Consider the following 22,786-nt stretch of genomic DNA (forward strand, 5'->3'; position numbering starts at 1 on the left):
TATAGAATAATTGGAATTAGTTTAGTACATACAGTCAACCCCCTATAACACTGTTGATAATTCCATTTTATATGAATTCCATGTTTTATGAGTCACTTAGATTTTACAAATACGTGAGCCGTTCACAGCCCGGCACACCTATTTGTAAAATCTAAGTGACTCATAAAACATGGAATTCATTTAACATGAAATTATCAACAGTGTTATAGGGGGGGTTCAACTGTATATACATAAATATATTACATAAACAAATAGTGATGAAATATGTCTTGTGCATATATATATTGCAGTAATTCTCATTGTAGTAAATTAAAATTTATAAATCAGGAAAAACATTATTTTTATAATTAATCAACATTTCATTATCACTAGATGATACAGTTAGATAATACTATATGAATTTCATTTTAAAATACTGCATTAAATAAATTTATAATTCTGTTGAATTCTTTTAACTTGCAAATTTATACTGAAATCTTGCATTAGAAATTTCTTATAATAATAAAAGTCTGATATTTTTATTAAGATTAAGTTATTCCAAGAATAATGTACAATCAAATAAATATGATATAAAGAATCTATAAAATCATGATATTAACATTTTGTTTATTTATCAAAAAATTAATTTATACAAAGTAAAAGTATGAACTACTTTATTTAAAATAATTCTAATAATTTCTTAATGCTTTTTTGGAATACATACATCTATCTTAAAAATCTTGAGGAAATTAAACTTTTTAAAAAATGTTTGTTTGTTCTACTGGTATATGAGTTTTATGAAGATGGTATCAATATTCTATGCTCATAACACTCATTCTATTTTAAGTAATTATTTAAAAATCCACTAAACAGAATGTTGAAATAATGTCAACTTTATTGTGTTTATAAGTGTCAGAGTTAAATTTTAAGAATTGTATTTGGTTTTTTAATGTGTTGTTATTTTTTTAGATGAGTATAAATAAATAATATGTATTGTGTTTTATGACATATGAAACATACCCCAATTCAGTACAGAATATTTAAGAAAAAGCAGTTAGTGTAGTTAAGTCATTCTGCAATTTTGCCATTATGCACAAAAATTTTTTTACTATGTTCTGATGTAAAATTGAAGGCCCCAATTTTTAAAAAAAATCACTAAATCACATTTTCCTTTTATCAAGATAATTGAGGTTATAGATTTTAAATCTTCAAAGATAAAACTTATGAAACATATTTTTATTTTATATTTTATGCAATTGTACATTAATAAACCCTACAAATTCACTACTCTGTACAAAAAGAAAAATATATACTTGGGGATTCTTTCAATTTGACAGTGTGCTGAACTTTACATTCTGTTGTTTTAATTATAATTATTACAATAACTGCTATCACTTAGTGTCCATTATATGAGTTTTAGCATTCTCATTAGATATTTTTTGCAGTACACTGTAAAATTGTCTTTTTTGATCTTTTTTATCAATAGGTAGGTTGATTTCATGGACATGCTGATTTTTTGAAATGTAAAGTATCTATAATCACAAATTACAAAAGTGTTAAATGTAGGACTTAATGTTTGCTATGCAAGAAACCATTAAGATAGTAGATTGGTCTTTGAAAACCATGTAAGATGGTGTAGTTATTGTAGAAATTGTGAAAGGGGACTTTAATTTTTTAAATTGAGCCCTTCAATTAGAATGCACTTTTATGTATTAGGGAAAAAAAAGTTTAAAAGAATCATTTACAATTAATCATTTCAGTTCCTGAATCACATTGGCTCAATTCCAATTGTTGATCAGATTCACTATAATGGACATAATTGTGGTTATTTAATATATAGGTTTAACATGCTAGTGCCTCACATCAAATAGTCAATCAATATACAATTAATTTTAACTTAAGAAATAGTAATTTCATTAATGGCATGCTTTAAACTTATTATTTGTCTTTAAAAATGTTATTAAAATTAAGAATGTATACTAATGTTAAAAAAATTAAAATGTTATTTAATATTTTTAATAGTTCTTCAATATAAATTTAGGAATATGTGCTGAAGGTAACTAAACCTTTATTTATGTAATGCTTGCAAGATATAACTGAATCATAAATAAGGTTTACTTTAAATCATTGCTTTAAACAGTAATAATTTTGTTAGAAAATATATTTTATAATTTTTTAATATTTAAAATAAATAACTTAAAAGATTATATTAAATGTAATTTTTACTTCATATTTTCAATAGATAAGACTTTAAAAATTAAAATATAACTGTTAAGATAATATTTGATGCTTTAAATTGAACTGTTAAATATGATTTAATCTTAAATAATACCATTCACTGAAAGTTCAAGGAATATATTTAAAAATTTAAGTAAAAATATTTATAAAATTGTTGCATAATCATATTATACATTTAATTATAAATATCATGAAGTAACTAATTTCAATGAATATAAAATTCTCAGTATTTTAATTTAATAATAAAATACAGAAAACTAAATTATTTTGAGTTATATATTGAACAGAATAAATACACTGACATAATTTAATAATGTAAGCAGTAAGATTTATTCGGATAGATTAAAATTGAAATTTAATAAATGTTAATTTCTGGATAATAAAAATGAATAATGAATTGTTATATCTTTTTTAAGTTATTTGCATTTCTTCTGTTTTTTTTTTTCTAGAAATATGTATGAATCAGTTCAGTTAAATCAATAATCAAATAAAATAAGTATATATCATTATCAACATTCCTGTCAAAATATTTGCAGCATTTTTTCTCCTAAAAATATTTTAATGATATAATTTACAGTACAGTACAGAAATAAATTATAACAGTTTGAACAGATCTGTTTAACTTCAAAACTTGATAATATGCTACTTATATAAAGGGAGCATAAGTTTGATATAATCATAACTTTTACAGAATGGATTATAGAAAGAGTTTTCATTTCATCAGTTACTTTGCCTCTGCACAAAATTTTTATTCATTTCAAAATGATAATTTATACTGTAGATTAGAATAGTCATTAATAAACAACAAAACTTGAATACTTACAAGTGTTAAAATATTATTTTTATTTTTTTAATTTAACTATTTTCATATAATATTAGTTCATTACTGCTTAATTTGTACTGGGCTATATCATCAGTTGTCAATAATAATGAATATTTTAACTTTGACTTGAATGAGTAGATTATTTTTCAGTAAATATATTAGTATTAATATTTTTTTATTTTAGCATATGTTGCATGTAAATGTATAATTAAAAAAATTGAATTCATAAAACATGAGTAATTCTTACTGATTATAATTTATTATTATTATTACATTTTACTTTTTTTACAAGAAACCAAAATTTTACTGCTTATATTTCACATTTTTTTATATTTTTATCAGTCATACTTTCATATTCATAATACATGGAACATTACATTAGTTTTAAAATTAAACTAAATAGCTTCGATATTCAAATATAAACTTTGTCTTTTAATTGTTGTATTGCTTTACTCCTTGTTAGGTGCTATACAGTTTCGGAGAAAACGGAAGGATAGAAAGCTGCTGAGCAAAGAACATCAGAACTCTCATGAAATTCCTGGACGAAATGCTCATTCTCAAGAAATTTTGAGTTTTGCGCATTGTTCAGAAGCAAGTACAAGGACAGATGCTTATAGTGTGGATGATATAAATGGTTTTCAGTCATCTGATAAATATGAACATAATCATGTAAATATAAATTTTTATTATTACTATATTAAGGAAATATTACAATTTTTTTTTACAATATTTTTATAACATATATTTTATGCATTTGATATTTTGTGATAAAATAAATCTTCACAAACTCTTATAATCAGAGTTTAATAAATCACTAGTATGACACATAACTAAGATGTGACTAGAGAGCAAAAATATATTGCAATTCTAATATATGATCATGTCTTAAGAACCTGAGTCTTATTATTTTAATTTGAAAATTAATTATAATTCAAAAGTTTATTCTTTAAATTAAAAATTTAATATGGATTATGAGAATTATTTTCAAATATTGACAGATTTTTTTAGTAGAACTGAATCATTTAATGCTGTTATAATGAAAGTGCATTTAAAAACAAAATTGTTAACTTTAAAATAAATAAAGTATTAACTTATATTTTTATGGAGAATTGGTAGTTTTATTACTATTATTATCATTATGATTATAAGAATAAGGTTAAATTATTTCAGACAGAAATTCAAATTACACATATTTTCTTAATATTTGTAGCAAAATTCTAAAAAGCTTGTCACAGATGATCATTCCATATCGTTGGATATCCATCGTGATAGTAAAATCCATAGTCCCAGACCTCCTAAACCAAAAAGGCGAGAAATAGAAACTTTGTCTAATTCTGAACCAGTATTAGATCCTCAAGCTGTGCTTTCTTCAGGAGATTTTAGTTTCCATGAGGCACAAAGAATTGTTGAACGTCTTACTCCAGTAAGTATAATAATTGCTATTCTGATAAAACAAGGATTATCACTTGAATGAAGCTAATAGTTACTACAAATTTAACAATTATCAGTATTTTTCTCATTTATGAAATAAATGTTTGAAGGATACAATACTAATAGAAATCATTGACACTACTCTTAATAGTATTCATGAAACTATAAACAAAAAAAATAATTTCCTTTTATGAATATTTTACAAAGTCCTTTGCAAAATTGTTAAAGAACTTGAAAATTATGAGTTTTATTTATTTTATTTCATTCAAGTGTAAATTCCTTTGATAGAGATCTATTTTATGTTTCTGAAATCATACTAAGTATCTCTCAAAAACGTAACAAGTTTAATATTTTAAATTAAAAAAAATTTTTCTAGAGATCTTCTGTAAGGTCACAGCTTCTAGTTTCTAAAAGCACTTATCAGAAGAATGTACCATTTATTTCTGACAAATATGAAAATCAAAATAAAGAGAAAGTAGATGCATTAACAGATAACAATTTGACTACTACTAATCAACAATCAACAGATATTCCTTCAGAAATTACAGAATTAAAGAATTATAATGATGATATAAGTATACAAACTTCATCTAATGCAAGAGATAGTTTTGAGACAGAACAATCTACCTTATCTATGGAAGAAAGTTTTGTAAAAGTATCTCCTTCTGATCTTTCAGAACAGTTTGATTTATCAAATAGTTTGGAAGAGTTTTCTACAGGACATGATGCAATGTTGCCTAATTCAGATGATATCACTGAGGAAAAATCAGATCTAATAGAGAGAAAATTTGGTTATCATAGTGATATTATGAGGGATAGTTATTCTTCAGAATGTGCTTCAGATAATAATGATTTGGGTAAGTTACATTATAAATAAACTTTGTTAGTTTGAGAATTCTTTTTAATGTATAGAAACAAAACATTTCAAATATTTTCATTTTTTTCAGAACAACTTTCTTCTGAACATAGATTTAGTTGGCCTATTTTAAAAAATGCTTCTAGTGAAGATGCTACATTATCACCATGCCCAAACCATTTAAGAAAAACAAAGTATGTTCAAATTTATAATTAACTTGAAATAATGTAATATTTATTCTTTAAAATGTTACACTATTACATATTCAATTGACTTAATGTTTTGTAGTTCTTTTGAAGCATCTCTTTCTCCAAGTGCATATAAAAGTTATTTATCTCATAGAAGGTAAGTCATTAAAAGTTTTTTGTGCAAAATGTTGTTTAAACTTTTTTTTAAAGATTTAGATTTTATTGTAATTAAAATATTTTCTTCTTACTCTCTTCTTCTCCATCATTTAATGATGTCTGTTTTTCTTTCATTAGTGAACATCTTGATCAGAGTCTTCCTCCTTCCCCTCCTGTTGAACAAGAAGATTTTATTAAAAGGTAAAAGAAAATAATAAATTTTTAACTATTTTTTTTTAAATTAATTTTTTTAAGAAAATAATATAATGATTTTACAGTTCCTCAAAAGACGATGAAACAGTTACTCTTTCTATTAAGTTCCTAACTAAAAAAATTCATGGTAAAGAAACTTTGTATTATTAAGTGTAAATTTTTATATTTATAAAATTTTTTTAAGTCCTTTATATTTATAGGTTTAAAAAAGAAAATTAAACAGTTTGATGAAGCATATGAAGCAACACATGGTTATCGAGTAAGAATATTTGATTTGATGTAAAATAACATTGTTAAATATCTCAATTATATTATAAACTATGCAGTTAGTATTATAAATATGATAAAATACACAGTAAGATTCATAATTAGTCTGTTAATGCTATTTAAAAAGTATTATAAGACTTATATTCTTCCTTAGTAATCTAATGATTGTTGGTTGTTAGTTACATGAAAAAAACTTTCTTTGTGAATTACACTTAAATAGTAAATATGAATAAAATAAAACATGAGGAAAAATTAATTTAAGCTAATTTCATTAATAAAACTAATGCATAAATAAAATAAAATGTGTAAATAAAGAAATAAATTATCAATAATGTGTGTAAATAAAGAATTAAATTATCAATAATATTATTACCCAGGAGCCTGAGTCTTAACTACTTTCAATAATATTGAAGTTTTGGTATCCAATAACAATAAAAGGCTTATATGCATTTTGATGTTCTAATATGCAATGTAAGCAACTAAGAGACTAATATCAAATAAATTTACATGTGGTATGACTTCGAATATGGGATATAAGCCTTCTGATGCTATTGGATTCCAAACCTTTGATATCAAAAATTTTTAAGACTTGGATCCCAAGCCCAAGCATCTGAAGTTATGCCACTGTGTTAGAAAACATAACTTTTAAAGTTAAGGAAAAAACAATTTAAAAGAAAATGGAATTTCTAGAATTCTCTGAATTCTTTTTAGAAATAGTTGCCATGTAAAATGAATGAAAAATAGAAATAATTTTGTAAATACTCATTTTTATTTTCATATTAGCCATCTCATGCAGAAAAAATGAATTATCCAGATATGAAGAAAATCATTACAGAACTAAATAAAATAAGGAAAGAACTAAAACGTAAGTTCTGCTTGATAAAAATAATATATTTTGACATTTATTTGCTATTATTTTAGAAATATTTTATAAAATTTAACAAATACAGCAGCTGTTCTTTGATAGTCCAACGTTTTGTAATACGACATGCTCAGTAGTCCGACACACCTTCCGTCAAGGTACCCATCCCCGTTATGTGTCTGCTTGCACAGAACCATGTCGCAACGTGAATCTCCCCACCCAATTCTTACATGATGACACACATTTCATGTGTGTTTTCCGTGAACAGTTGGAGTAGAGAATATTGTAGGCTACTGCTAGCAAAACAATGTCAAATATGTACTTTCGGTAATCCAATACCACTTTGGTCCCATACCTGTCGGATTATAAAAAGACAGCTGTAATGTATTTATTTGTTTATGTTCTGATATACTTTTATGCACCATAACATATTATTATAGTATTGTAAACTTCTTTAAATGGTCATTTTTTTATTATTATATCATTTATGACTTATATATTAATTCAATAGTTTCATTTTTATTCCTATGTTATATATTAAAAGGTGTTATTACAATGAAAAAAACAAAAAGACAAATTAGAAAGATGCATGTAGTGAGATGAAAATGTTTTAGACAAATATATACAAATTCTAGAATGTTACTCATAAGAGAGCTAAGAGAAGTTAAAAAGTTATAAATTTCAATGTAGGATTGGAGAGAGAGTTACAAACAGTAATAAAAAGTTTTAAGAATTAGTTATTAGGAAAGATGTGTTAGAGATAAAAGAGGACTAACTTTAATAACATAGTAGATCAGAAAGATAGAATAGTAAAGCCTGACCTCTCTTAAATGGGACAAATTGGATATTGTGATAGTGATGGTTGTATCTATCATTACTACATGTTCTTAAAAATGATTACACTGTTCATATGAGAGAGTATCAATTGAAGTATTTTAAATGATCTATGAATTATAAGCAACTAAAATATATTTACTCATTCATAAAAAATACCATAACAAGTCTAGGCCTGCTTATTGTCATGCTTGAAAGTATTTTTGTTTTATGGGAAAATTTTGTTCCCAGGAGAAATAATAATAAACATATCTTCATCTTTGGAAGAATGTATATTTGATTATTATTATTATTTGTTCTATTTTATGATCTGTGAAGTACTAAATAATCAAGATAAAATTTAGTAATAAGATAGCAATAATCAAATTTTTTTAGAACATGTATGAAAATATTGTCATATCATCATTGCCATTGGATTTACTTTATAGATATCTGCAGTTAGTAAAATATAAATATAAGAAGTCCTAGTATGAAAATTTCTAATGATAAAATTAAAACTTGAAAGTAAAGCAAAATTCCATCATTATTTTCTTGAGATCATGGTACCATATTTCCTCAATTTTTAGTAAATACACTCCATGGGTTTGATTACTTAAAAATTTTTTCCTTCATAAAAAATTTTAAATAAAATTGAAATTAACTTTTTAATTTAGGTTTGCTGTGTGTGTGTGTTGGAAGTGTCACGTGTGGCTATTTGTGTGGGATAAGTGCAGGCAATGTTGTGTATCAGGTTTCCAATATAACCATGCTGTACGGCTATATCATGAATGTGTTTCAACTCCGCTTTGGTGTTTTCAAATCTGGTGTGGGTGTGAACGCTCTTTTTGTTAGGGCACGGAAGGCAGCGATCTTGTAGGCGTAAGGGTTTGCAGAGTTGGCTGAGATGAACAATGGCCTATAGCATGATTTATAATGGACTTTTGTTATTACACTGGTGCCATCAAGTTGAAGGTTGACATCCAGGAAATGTGCTGCTGTGTTGCTCTTCCGATCCAATTTGATAGCGAGGCCGTACGGGTTGTCATTCATTGAACTTATGAAATGGTTTATATTCGGTTCTGCTTTCCCTAGGATAAAGATGTCGTCAACATACCTCTTGTATATGTTGGAAATGAACAGCAGTATGATTTTATTGTCAAGCTGCCTGATCACCAACTTGCATAAATCCTAATTACTAAGCTACGTCGTAAACAGATTTTGGAACGGGCACACATTCTTTGCTACACCTCCTTTTTCCGCTTTAACAACAACACTTACCTACAAAAGCATGGTGTTCCTATGGTAGCCCCCTCTCAGGATAACAATGAACTGATTTGTCATCTAGAAAGGATTTCAGCAATTCTTCTTTACTTTGAGAAAAGTTATCTACAAAAATTATGATCTTGAAAATGACCCTGCCACATGTTGTTGTGGCTCAAAATGTATCTATTATAAATGTATAACACATCCACCATGGAGGGAGGAGAATTTTTCGAAAAATCCCTTCTTAGTGTACATTCTCTTGACGTACCCTATTAAAACGCAATCAAAAATGCAAAAAACTGCATCTAAAATAGTATAAATAGAAGCAGAGTTATTCATGGTAAGCCTTAATCCTGTCCCTCTCCTCTGCGGGGGGAATATTGAAAAATCCCTTTTTGGTGTATATTCTGTTGACGTACCCAGTTAAAACGCAATCAAAAATGCAAGAAAACTGCATCTAAAATAGTATAAATAGAAGCAGAGTTCTTTACAGTAAGCCTTAATCCTGTCCATCTCTCCCCCAGTGGGAGAAATTTTGACACATATTATATAAAAACACGTGTGTATTCGAATGCAGCATTGTGTCAAAATTTCAAAGGAATCGGTAGGAAAAAACAAACATTACATTTTTATTTATATAGATAGATAGAAGATGATCTGCTTTAGTTCATCTTTACAGAAAAGCATAATGCCTCACAGAAAAACAAACTTAGGGCGTCATACTCGTAGTGCCATCTGTTGGACATAAAAGCCTTAACCCTAGATGATATCTTTTAATTTATATGAATGTTTAACGGAATAATATACAGCCTATGTCCATCTTGAAGTTCCATTGTAAATGGTGAAAGAATTTTTGAATTGGATGAGTTAGTTTTGGAGATTAGCCCTTGCGTACAAACTTACAAACATTACCTCTTTATAATATTAGTATAGATACATCCATTGGCTTAGTTATAGAATCATTTTCAAACAAAATATTATCCTGCAACATTTGATTTAAACTTGAATGACTTTTTTAAATGATTTATACAAACTACAATATAACTATTGAAATGATAATTTCATAATGAAGAAAACCAAAAATAATTTTCTGTTATTTTTTATGATTGAAGAGAATAACATTAAAATTTTTCAGTAATGAATGATTATTAATAAGTCACATTTTCCACACTATTGTCAGCAAAACAGTTTAATAAAATTTAATGAAATGAATGTTTTCGGTTACATTAAGCGGCCTGCTTTAGGTTTCAACAGTCTGAAATTGAATATCTAAAATCTGAAATAAGCTACTTAATACAGTAGAGTTCTCAAAAACTTGGCCTAATGTGGACCGAAGGGTGGCAAGTTTGTGAAAATGCCGGGTTATCGGGAATGGGGTTAAAAAAAAAAATAAGTATGAGTGTTTCCTCAAAAAATACTGTACTGTACTTGTATGTATTGTTTACTTGAGAATACAACAGAGAATAAACTGCCCAAATACCCTTAAACAAAGGAAAAGTACATCCTTTATGAAGGCATAGAGCCTTCACTACATGAAAATGAAAATTAATGAATACACTGTGTACAGTAATTTATCTGATAAGACAGACCTCAGAAAAATACTTTATGAGGCATAAAGCTGTCTATAATGAAAATTAATTAACTAAGGAATTTTTTGCTCTGCCAGGGTGTGGCCGAGTTATCCGGACTGCCGGGTTATCGAGTGCCGAGTTTTCGAGACTCTACTGTATAGCCAAAAACATTGATCTTGTTAAATTTTGTTAAACTATTTTGTTGGAATAGTGTGGAAGGTCTGACTTTTTATTAGTAGGTTTCAGCTCACCACATAGAGAATTGTAATCATTTTTGAAATACATGATATATAACAGGTATGGCCAAACTTTTATCCCTTAGGAGCTACTTTTTTGGTAAAATATAGTCTATGTGCGACTATGAATATGAGCAAACAATTTTAGGATTTTTATATGCGCATGTGTTAACGTTCATCAGGATAAATACAAACAGTATGGGTACGTTGCACAGACAGTCTATTATTGTAAGAATAAATTATCGAATTAAGATTTTTAAACATTAATTTAAGTGAAAGCAAATTGTTCAACTTTAGCTTCGCGGGCTACTTTCAAAACCTTTGCAGTCGACCGCGGTCTACGTGTTGGCCATCCCTGATATATAGTTTATGATGTTAGATAGAATATATAGATAATTTATAACATATATAAAATCTATTTATGTATAACATTTATAGATTTAAAAGAAGAAGGTGATGTTATGGAAATGTCAGTTGAATCTCCAGTTTCTTATTATGCCGAACCTTGTGTCTGTACTGAACTTCCTAATTCTAAAAGCACAACAACAGTAAAAGTAGCTGAAAATCATGGTGTTATTAATAGGGATGGCAGAAAAAGGCATTCAATTGAAGATTCTTTAAAAGATACACTAAAAAGTTTATCAGATAAAAGGCAGTTAGCAGAAAGACCAGAAGAATTAGAGGTTTTGAGCTTATTAAATTTAATATAGTTTTCAAATTTAATTAATTTTAATTATTAATGATGGAATATAATAATTTATTAGGCAATGACCAAAGAACAAGTGGTTGAAGAAAAAGTTGCTATTCAGAAAGCACTTCTTCGATTTGAAAGTGTTCACGGAAGGCCTGTTTCAAAAACTGATAGAGATTTGATGCGTCCACTATATGATCGCTATCGAAATGTAAAACGAATAATTTCAAAATCTGGTTATCAGAGTAGTGGAACATCGAAAGTTAAAGATTCTCTAGCTGAACTACAACCCATTTTAGAACATGTTGCTATGGATTTTAAAACTCCAGAACATAAAAGAGAAAATGAGGTATGTGTGTATGTATGTGAAGAATTTTTAATGATAAAATACATAAATTTAGTATTTAAAATAACCTTCTATGTATTTTATTCAGACATCCCCAACAGTAGTAGCTGAATCTAGTCAGAGTTCATCAGAAGTTACTACTGAACAAACTGTTCCTTTATTAGAAAAGTCAACAGAAAAACCACCTGAAAATAATGTAAAGTTGAGAAATATTCCTACAGAAGTACAACAATATGGTTCAAATTTACATGAACTCCCACTGTAAGCCAAATTTGTTAGCATATCCGTTATTTATTTTAAATAAATTTATTAAATTAGTTTTAAATTCCAGACCAGAACTTATTCGTCGCCAACAGTATGCAAAAATAGAAAAACATAGATTAAGACGTTTACTTAGAGATTTTGAAGAACAATTTCAAAAACAGACAGGCAGGTAAGTATTTCTGTATGATACTTATGAAATTTACAATCTTTGAACATTCTATATTCACTGCCATTCATAAGGCAAATGGAATATATTATATGTCATACACTTTTTTCCTAAAGTATATATAATGTTTAAAATTTAATTTCTGTGGAAAAAAATAAAACTATTTAAAAAATCTGTCATTATGGATTTTTTAATTGGCAAATGAAAAAAAATTTTACATAAACAATTCATGTTTTAAATTTAAACAATGAGTAATAAAATAAAAATTGTAATTTTTGTGCTTAAGAATAGATAGGATGTTTTCTGATTTGATCTGCAAATATCACTAGTCTTCATTTGCTTTAATTTATTTATAAAGCTTCTATCACTTTTATAGCTTGGTGCAAAAGTACTACATCTCATTTTACCAAAATAGGTTTAAATGTTAAAAATAGAATTCTAAATATAATAAATAATGCATCATTTTGAAGACAGTTTCATCAGATATTGAAAACTGACAGAATTAAAATATCAACATTATTTTAAAAGTTAAAAAGAATAACTCATGAGAAATATATCATAAATGATCAAGAAAAGTAAGATCTATAGTAGATTAAACTATCTGATTTCAGTTATATAACAGGTGTCTGTTTTTTCAAAGTTGAGATTGCTCTGTGTTGCACCTCTGAAGGCTTCTTTGTTTTGATTGTCTTCAGGTGAAATCTTTAAACTAAGTGCATCACACACTAAGGTTATTATTCTGTGTTTAATAATGGAATGTCCTGTTGCCAAATTTTCATAACACGTGGCTGTCATCACTCAACAGTTAACATGTGTTTTAGTCATTTCAAAATGATTAACAGTTTGCTTCTTTTTGTGCCAAGATTCCAAAGAAAAATTACCATATGAAATGATTGCAGTCTTTCAAATTCAGTCTTATTTAATTGAGCTTGAAAGCTGTGAGAAATTGAGGAATAAGTGAAGAGTTGCTGTTTCCAGTAAATCACAGATTGAAAGAAAATGGCTTGGAAACTCATAAGTCTTATGAAGCAGAAGTCTTTCATTAAAAAACAGGACTAAATGTTTACAGTGGGTATGCATTCATAAAAGGATGGACAAAGGATCAGTGACAAAACAGCAATCTCTTATGTTTCTCCTTTGATACCCAACCAATGTTGGATATCAAAATAATTTTGAATAGGACTACTTTATAATTTTAAACATTTAATAAAAGTTTTGACATAAAACTATTGCCTTTATGTATATTAAAAATAGTCTGATTATTTTCTTTTGTAGCCAAAATTACAGTTTTAAGTTAGTAATTTAGTTATTTTACTAGTATCTCACATAGAGGATTCATTCATAAAAGAAAAATTCCATTTTCTCTAAAACTGTACTTTGATATTTCATACTAATGTAATGTAAATAAAAAAAATCTGTGTTTTTGGGCTGCAATTTGAAAAAAAAATTGTAGACCTATAAATTCCACTGTCATCTGTCTGTCTGTTCATGTCTCTTTCCTTAATTTGAAGAATAGAGTTAGATAGATGAAAGATAAGACTATATTTAGAAATCTTATGGGCAAAAGGCCCCAGTTAACTATATACAAACCGAAAGTCACATTATTTCAATTCAAAAAATTTTCCCTGAAAGGTGTTAAATAGACAAGAAGCATGACTCTATTGTTAAAGGAAAAGTGCAGTGTACAGGGGCAAGCCACTGCTAATTTGAGGTAGAGAGCATATATTTTAAGTTAAATAAATTAAAAATATGATTAAAAATTGCAGCCCGGCATTGTGACAGTTATACAAAGAATTCACATTAAGAGAATTAAATATTAATTTAACTTTAATTAAGGAGCAATTATTTATTGTGACATTGTGGTGTAATAATTTACAAAACATAATTAAATATTCCTAAGTGTTTTTAATACACCATAATTTGGTATATAAATTATTCAGTTAGTATTTGAATAGTCATTCTGTAAAGATTTGATGAAATGATAGCATACATAAAGTCATTTTCAAAAAATAATAATGGAGATGCTTATATATTCTCTAATATATTAAACAATTTTTATTCTAATATATCTTTAACTTGTATTTTAATGTAAAAAAACAAGTATGGACAAATTATCTTATTATCTTATCATATTTGTCATTTAATAGCATTTATAATGGAATATTTATTGCATAGTCAGTTTGTAGCAGCAGGTAATGAGATAATGTTTGTCAACCATACCAACCAAAAACAGAAATTGACAGTATCTTATGAATAATTGTTACCTTTTTCTCTCTTGGTTAAATGATCTCAAACTTCTATTTTGCATTAAGTTCATAAAAAATAAGGTCTATTGTACAAAATCAATTTGAAAAAGAATAGTACAGTCGAACCCCCCTATAACACTGTTGATAATTCCGTTTTATATGAATTCCATGTTGTACGAGTCGCTCAGATTTTACAAATACGTGTGCCAGGGTTTGAACGTCTCACGTATTTGTAAAATCTAAGTGACTCGTATAACACGGAATTCATATAAGACGGAATTATCAACATTGTTATAGGGGGGTCGACTGTACATATCTGAAGAAAATAATCTTCGTAACTTCTTATTTGTTACTGTCATCATATTATAATGACAGTAGCAAATAATGAATTGCCAATTCTTCTTCTTTTTCATGTTTGTTACATAAAATGTTTTAAATTTAAAACTCACAAGAAAATATTGATAAATTTAGTATCATATGATAAAATTTTACTAGATTGTTATTTTACTCAGTAACTAGATCCCAGTAAACTTGATAATCAAAATGAAAAGTATAATTTTGCAACAAGTAAATTATTAAATATTTAAAAACATATGGTTTTATGTAAAGTTTTTCTGTACATTTAACAATTTTAATTAAAGTAAAAATTTTTTATTGATATATTGTGATTAAAAAATTGTTGGTTTTTAGAAGTTTATACTTTTGAATAGTTCAAAGAATATTTTAGTATGTTTGCATTGTTCAATTTATTATGGTTTATTTCAGTGTGCTGGAGAGCACTTGTAAAGAGTATGCAGATTTTATTAATTTTTTTAGTATTAAATAAGTAATATTGAAAATTTCAAGAGATGAGATCTGAAAATATTTTATAATTTCAGAAAATTGCAAAAAGAAGACAGAATTCCAATGGAAAGTATCTATGGAGAGTATAAGGTAAAATACATTAACTTTATTAACAAGATTAAAAACTTTTAAATATTTAAATATAGAATTTCAAGTATTTTGTGCATGTTAAAATAGATGTTTTGGAAAAATTACTATTTTAAGTCTAAAACTGCATATATGAATTTTTTATGTACAAATATCCAAAAGACCAATATTTTTGTAATAAGTCAAGTGACAGCCAGATTTTCAAGCTACTTTACTGTTGTTATTAATAATTTGTTACTAGAGATAAGCATTAAGTGCCATCTCTTATTAAATTTAATAAGAAAGGTGGTTAATGCCTACCTCTAGTACCTAATTATGTAGTATTTAATTAATAATAGGTATAGTAGCCAGATTTTCAGGCTACATTATTTTAACTTTTTATGTACAAATATGATTTTAAATACATTTAAAACATAATATAATAAAATAAAACTTTAAACAATATATTTTGGATGCATTATATTTAAAATTGTATTTGTTTGTAGAAAATTTATATATGCAGTAGTCAAAAATATACTGAACTTTTGGCACAGGTTTTATTAATATTACATAACACTGAAGATGGAGTTTACTTCTTATACCATACTATCTGCACCTACCCACTTCTGCTAGCATATCTACTATTTGTCAAAATCAGTCCCAGAAGCTTTTTTTTTCTTTTTTGTGTTGTCTTTAATGACTTTTGTCATTACAGATTCTATTCTTTTCCTTATTGGAATTTGTTTTGTTTTATGGAACAAATAAAAGTCTATGGGGCAAAATCAAGAGTAAGGAGGTTGAAATAAATGCTGTTATGTCCTTTTTGTTTAAATATTTGTGGATCAGGAATAAGCAAAAGAAGCCAGAGCAACCAGAAGCCTTAAACTCGTCATAAAACAATTGGCTTCTAGTATTGTTTTATCAAATGGTATGAATTCTAGCAGTGGTATGCTTTTTGAAAATGATTTTCTATAAATACTTTAACATAATGAAAGTTATATTATATAGTAAAAGTTCAGTTTATTTTTAATTCTAAAAAAATGTAATAAGATATCATTGGAAATGTATCTAAATATAAGACTACAAAAATTGTATGTTAAGTTTTGTTGCTATAATTTTTGTCTTAAATGAAAAAATATAAATATTTAATAAATATTTCTGATTAAATTTCAGCATGTCAAAGCACAGTTGAAATTGTTGGAAGCATTACTATCCAAGCATGAACAACATCTTATTTAAAACTATTGGCTTTCTTTCGTTTACTTTTCATAATTTCTTCTTTTTTTTTATGGAAGAGTTACACGATTGTCCATTTTGAGGGAATATTTTATGCGGTGTGACGGAAGAAGAGAAGCTATAGCATCACTTCAATTTGCCGAACATTATTCACTGTACAGCTTTCATTATGATTTTCATTTGTACAGTAGCCTCAATACTCCATTATGCATTTGGCATAACATATATGAACAGTATTTTTGTGATGTCTTAATTTTATATGAATTAGTATTTGACTCTAGAGATGCCGTCATATATTGGAGCCGTACAAGTATGATGTGTGTGTGACATTTCTGCATGATTGTTGGAATGTATGTGGTCCATGCTATCTTTTTCATTGAACGGCATTATTGTTGATCAGCATTCGTGTCATATTGAAATCTTATTCTGTTAATATTGGAAGCTGTATTTTCTATATAATTGTACATAGTTCTTATGAAAGCAGAAATTTATTGATTGTAATTTAAGTATGATTTATCTGTAATAGAATTGTTTACAGAGGTGGTTTGCCGTGCGGAAGGTTCACAATACTCTCGGCATTCTCGATGCCAGTATCAGATACAACATAATGCCAAAGGGCTAAAGTACAACAATAATTATTAATTTGTTAACGTGTGTTCCATTGTGATAATTTATATACTCAAGAAATTGTGTTTCCAATAAACACAATTACTTTATATTGTAAAACAATAACATACTTTCCCATATATATTTATATATTTGTGCATAGTCATATGAGTTTCGTTAAAGCTAAATGGATAATTTTCATATATATTATTATTATTATTAAATTCTTCGTGAGATTGTTGGAATATATTTAATTTTTTAAGTGTTTATTATGCATTTAATGTTCAATTTTAAGATTTGTTTGATTATATTGAGTACTGAAAGGTTTTACCAGAAGTTCTCGACTTGATTTTGTATTGGATAAAATGTTTTAAAACTCTTCAAGAATTTTAAATTTACATTTTATCATCTTATACTAGAAAAAATTTGAATTTCCCTCTAAAAGATAACTAAAAGTTTAGAAAAGAGATTTAATTAATTTGGCAGTAATTTAACCAAATTTTGTGAAATATGAACAAAGTAATCCATATCACAAGAATGAAACTTGTCAAAATTAATTTGGGAAATTTTTGGTACAGACCTTCACGTATTTGTCAAGAATTGATCTCGAGTCCAAAACGAATCAGTTCTTGCATAAATACCAAATTCAAAATCTTTGTTATGGCTAACATTCAATAAAGAAGGTATTATTTTCTAGTCATACTTGCAATACAAATAATCCTTCAACTCAGGTGAGTCAGTTTTGGTGCAATGAAAAATTATCACTGTTTTATCATATTATTATTTAAAGTAAATTTAAAAACAGGAGAAGAAGCAAGTTTTAAACATAAAAACAAAAATAATTTTTCGTACTTCGACAGTATTTTAATAACTGTAAGCGTATAAGAATAACCAAGAACATATTTTCATAATCTGTTTTAAATTAATTGCAACTATGTCGACCTTTTTGTGAGGAAAAAGAAAACTCCAATGAAACTTTTAAATGTGGAGTCTTTTGGCTAACATTTTTGAAAATTCTAGATAATGTCAACAATAAAAGAATTTATTTCAATGTCTGTTCTTACTGTAATATTTTGACTTCACAATAAAGAAAGGAAGAATTGTGCATATAAATTTTTTTTGTCTCGTTTGTTTCCAAAATAATTTTTTAACAATTTATATTAATGATGATAAATCAGTATTAAGCATAAAGATCTTATGGTGATTAGTAATAAAATTTAAATTATTGGAATTTTCTCTATCAATAACTGTGTAGCATCTGTATGAAGTTACATTTTAGCATTACATTAAAAATTATCCGTGAAAGAGTTACTGTTAACGAGTTTCTAAATATGTAATTTAATACGTACCGTATGTATTTTCTTAATAACGAAGGATGGATTTCGACAGAAACGTGGGAAAGATGGACGTTCCTGAACCATCTACGATTAACCACAATGGGAAAATAGTAATAAAATGTAAAAATGATAGAATATTGAACGTTTTGGACATCACAAGGAGGCTCAAATTGGCCCTTCTGAAATTCGTTTTATTTTTTCTGAATAGCGATTTTATTGAAGTAAAAATATTTTTATACGAGTAAATTTATTTAGTGAAGAAAGTAATTACAGTCCGTGCGCAACAAGATGATCCCCTGTAATTTTTAAAGCAATATGCAAAGAGTATGCAATGGCAGATCCAGAAGAAACTAACTCAAAAATGAAAACATTTAAATAATTATAAGTTTGTTATATTAACATACGCAAAACGATTGTATTGCGTATGGTTCAATAAAACCAAATTTACCATCATAAATATATTTAGAAATGTTTGAAATTCGAACAGATAAATTTTAATCCCCCCAACGAAAAGGGCTTAAGACACTATAGCCTACATCACGGGTCGGCAACCTGCGGCTCTTTGGATGTGAAGCTGCGGCTCTTTAGTTCCATACGCAAATAATATTTATTTTATCAAAAAAAAAAAAAAAAAAAAATTTAAAAATCATTCTGAATCGATTAACGAGGATTAGGCACTGATTCTATTTCTCAGTCACTTGTACTCGCTTTTCACCGCACCCCTCCCCCATGACACGCGTCGTCACTGTCGTCAGTCCGTCGGAAGCTCTCGAATGACGCCGTCGTCGGATGTTTCTATTATCTAATTTGTTGTGAAAAACACTACTTATATATGAATAGATATTTTTTCTTGTGAATAAATAATTAGTTTTTTTTTATCAAAAAACTTTATTTATGCGAGTACTATTTATTGTTGGCAAGAAAAAATTTTGTGGCTCTTTAAAACTTTGAAATGTTGTAAATTGTAATTTTGGCTCTTCCGATTCAAAAGGTTGTCGACCCCTGGCCTACATGGATCCGTGCCTATTCGGGTGCAAGAGAGCTATCCAGCATTGCTAGAGTATAGGGGAGACCAGGCCTAGTTATCTTTATTCTTCTGTTATATTTCTAGTTTTAGGGTCTATAATGAATTTATTTAGGTTTAAGTGAAAATGTATACACCTACATATCTTTTGATTTGGTTTATAATAAATATATATAACATTCTATAATTTTTTTGTCATAGTTATTATTTTAAAACTTACCCTGTGACAACATACCTCTAGATTGGGGCCTTTTTGTGCTCTTTTTGAGTGGTAAAGGGCCTAAAACACAAAAAACAACATACCCTTAGACGGGGTATATGTAGTCTAAGTTCTTAGATTTCCTGAGTTTATTTATATTTTGGTTATGTTAAATTATGCGTAATATGACATTTACTCGTGCCAATTCTATAAAGAAAACAGATTACTAATTTACTATTATTTATTCTGCGAAAGACAAATAACTCGAATCTTTACATATTATCTTCAGATTTAGTTGTGACAAACATAATATGAATTTACATCTGTACATAGCTTGTGAGACCAAACCCTCACCACAAACCAAACAGAAGGTTTTTTCTTTCTCCTCTGATGAGTCAGTCTTAGTGACAAGTTGTCCCAAATGAACTTCCTAACAAATCGGTTCGTAGTTTTTAATTTGAAAATAGAAAATTCGATTGCTCTTAAAATTTTCAATATTACTCAATATTCTTAAAAGTCACTAGTTTTAAGAATATGGCCATTTAAGCAGTGTTCATAATATAATACAGTAGAGCGTCGATTTTCCGAATCAATTGGGGACTGGGGTTGTTCGTATAACTGATATTTCGAATAACCGATTTATGTACGAAAAAATAGTTTAACGTATCCGATGTTGAATTTTTCTCCGTTGCGTGTCGCTTCGCGTTGAATTTTCGTCGATGTTAAGCCTAACAAAGACTATTGTATCGTTAAAAATTATTTTTTTTTATTTTGTACAAACAAAATAAATATATTGAAAAATATAAAAACAATAAAAAATTATACTTCAGATGTTAATTTAGTATCAAAAACGTAAAATATTTGAGTATCCCAAGACATAGCCAAAGATTGAAGCGCTACAGCACTGGCGACTGCAATTCTTTCGGATGATTGACTTTCGGAAAATCGACGCTCTACTGTATTTCATTTTTTATAATTATCTGATAAACAAAACAAAACAAATAGTAATAGCAAAATCTTATCTGTCTTTGGAAACATATATTCAAAATTATTTAGTAACCTTTTCACCATAATAATTAATGTTACCACCCGTCCGGTTTTCACCCGGACAGTCCGGGAATTGACTCACTGTCCAGGTGAACTATTAATTTTGTCCGGGAATTTCATAGAAATTGTGAAATTATGATGAAACAAAGTTCTTGCAAATATTTTTAGAAATTTACACTATTTTAACAGCGAAAGAACTGCAAGCCTGCCATGTTAGTCTGTTTACGCCAATGTGTGGAGCGCAATCTGTCGGCATTATTATTATTATTTTTTTGTTAGATTTACCTTAGGTATCCAAGACGGTGGCGGTCGCCAATTCGGTCGGTGCTTCCGGTCACCATCTTGTTTGTGCATGCACATGCACATGCACATATGCAAACAAGATGGCGACCATCGACAATAACCAAAACGCGCATTTAAACTTATTGGTTATTTAAACTTTTTGGTTATATTTACCCTAGGTAGCCAAGATGACGGCGCTTCCTGTAGCCTCGGATAAGATCGCTAGGTGACGGTTGACGTAGAGGGCGCTGTTTAGATATTTGTGACGGATTAATTATGCAAATTATTATCGGACGGTAACGTGCGTTTGTGGGTGAGTTTGGTGACGCAAAAGCAAAAAGAGATTTAGGAATTCAAAAAGAAAAAAGGAAAAAAAGGGAGAGGTTTGTGCGATTCAAATCAATTTTTTTAATATTTCTAATAATGGTAAATTTAGAAATTAATAGCGAAGAAGGATTTCGGTCAAAGTGCACGAGTGGGCAGTTTTGTCGACTTTTAGAATCGGAATATGCTAATTTAGGTTTATGTGCCGATATTGGTGGTAGCGACTTCGAATTTGCCGCAGGTTTAGACATTCGGCATGTCGAGGACGTTCGTAGAATGTGTAGTTCCGAAACCGCTCTAAATTGGATCGTTTATAAATCTGTCAATTCCGGAAGCACGGTTCGCACGAACGAACGGAAAGGTTACAGCAACGCAGACGAACTGGAAGGACTAGACATCGAACACAGAACAGTCAACCGTTCGGAAAATTCCATCAATCCGAAAACCGGGGTGCACACCCAAAAGATCGAAAGACTGCGGGGTTATTTGAAGAACAAGAAGAATTTGCCAAGACACTACACGGAGGATCCGTCCGACTCCCACCTGTATTCGTTCGCGTACAAAAAGTTCTCGAATTGGCCATCGAAAAACCCCGGTGAAAAGTTTTACGCATTCGTTAAGCATATGCGCAACGTATATCCTGGTTCCGGAAAAACAGCAAAAACGCGGAAAGAACCCGAGAGTCTACCCGCTGTCTCTCCAGTTTCGACAAGCGACAAGGAAGCGAAAAAAACAACAACAACAAAAAGGGGAAAAAAACGGCGGAAACAAAGCCAATGCAACGTATAAAATCGACAAAAAAACAAACGTTACTTCCAAAAGAAAGTGCACGAGTAAAAAGAAGTCTACGTCCGGAAAAACAAAATGTCGTCATCGCAAAAGAGAATCCGACGAACAATAGAGAACAACAAAGTTTCTTCCTTTCCAGAGAACAACAAAATTTCTTCCTTTTTCGCGGCGGAGCCGCCGCCGTCTTGGCTACCTAGGGTAAACCTAACCCCTGGGGTGAAAGTATAAGTTTAAGCCTATGGGGAACTGCGGCCTCGGCATACAATATAACATCTATATATATAACCCATTCAACGGGTCTGTCCGTCCCGTAACCGTTTGATAATGGACACTAGAGGCGTCCATTATCAAAAATCCATTATGAAACATGACCCCTATCGTGTGTCATATTTCAAACATTCAAATTAACAATTTTAATTCTTAT

At 28.4% G+C, this 22,786-nt stretch overlaps 1 protein-coding gene across 1 annotated transcript in view; it reads left to right on the forward strand.

Moving 5' to 3' along the window:
• The window catches only part of LOC111641133 (protein FAM13B-like), a 53,178-nt gene extending 34,690 nt beyond the window's left edge, over positions 1 to 18,488 (forward strand). Inside the window, exons 11-25 of the mRNA XM_023387254.1 lie at positions 3,504 to 3,709; positions 4,251 to 4,463; positions 4,848 to 5,328; positions 5,419 to 5,521; positions 5,616 to 5,672; positions 5,810 to 5,872; positions 5,950 to 6,011; positions 6,085 to 6,143; positions 6,935 to 7,016; positions 11,335 to 11,579; positions 11,661 to 11,936; positions 12,022 to 12,194; positions 12,265 to 12,366; positions 15,488 to 15,542; positions 16,692 to 18,488. Of these exons, the coding sequence (XP_023243022.1) occupies positions 3,504 to 3,709; positions 4,251 to 4,463; positions 4,848 to 5,328; positions 5,419 to 5,521; positions 5,616 to 5,672; positions 5,810 to 5,872; positions 5,950 to 6,011; positions 6,085 to 6,143; positions 6,935 to 7,016; positions 11,335 to 11,579; positions 11,661 to 11,936; positions 12,022 to 12,194; positions 12,265 to 12,366; positions 15,488 to 15,542; positions 16,692 to 16,757 (2,243 nt within the window). The 3' untranslated portion in view covers positions 16,758 to 18,488. The remainder of the gene's footprint in view (positions 1 to 3,503; positions 3,710 to 4,250; positions 4,464 to 4,847; positions 5,329 to 5,418; positions 5,522 to 5,615; positions 5,673 to 5,809; positions 5,873 to 5,949; positions 6,012 to 6,084; positions 6,144 to 6,934; positions 7,017 to 11,334; positions 11,580 to 11,660; positions 11,937 to 12,021; positions 12,195 to 12,264; positions 12,367 to 15,487; positions 15,543 to 16,691) is intronic.
• Positions 18,489 to 22,786: the final 4,298 nt, after the last annotated feature.

This window comes from Centruroides sculpturatus, unplaced genomic scaffold, assembly GCF_000671375.1.
Source record: "Centruroides sculpturatus isolate CEXI.00-Female unplaced genomic scaffold, Cexi_2.0 scaffold1489, whole genome shotgun sequence".
Taxonomy (NCBI): Eukaryota; Metazoa; Arthropoda; class Arachnida; order Scorpiones; family Buthidae; genus Centruroides; species Centruroides sculpturatus.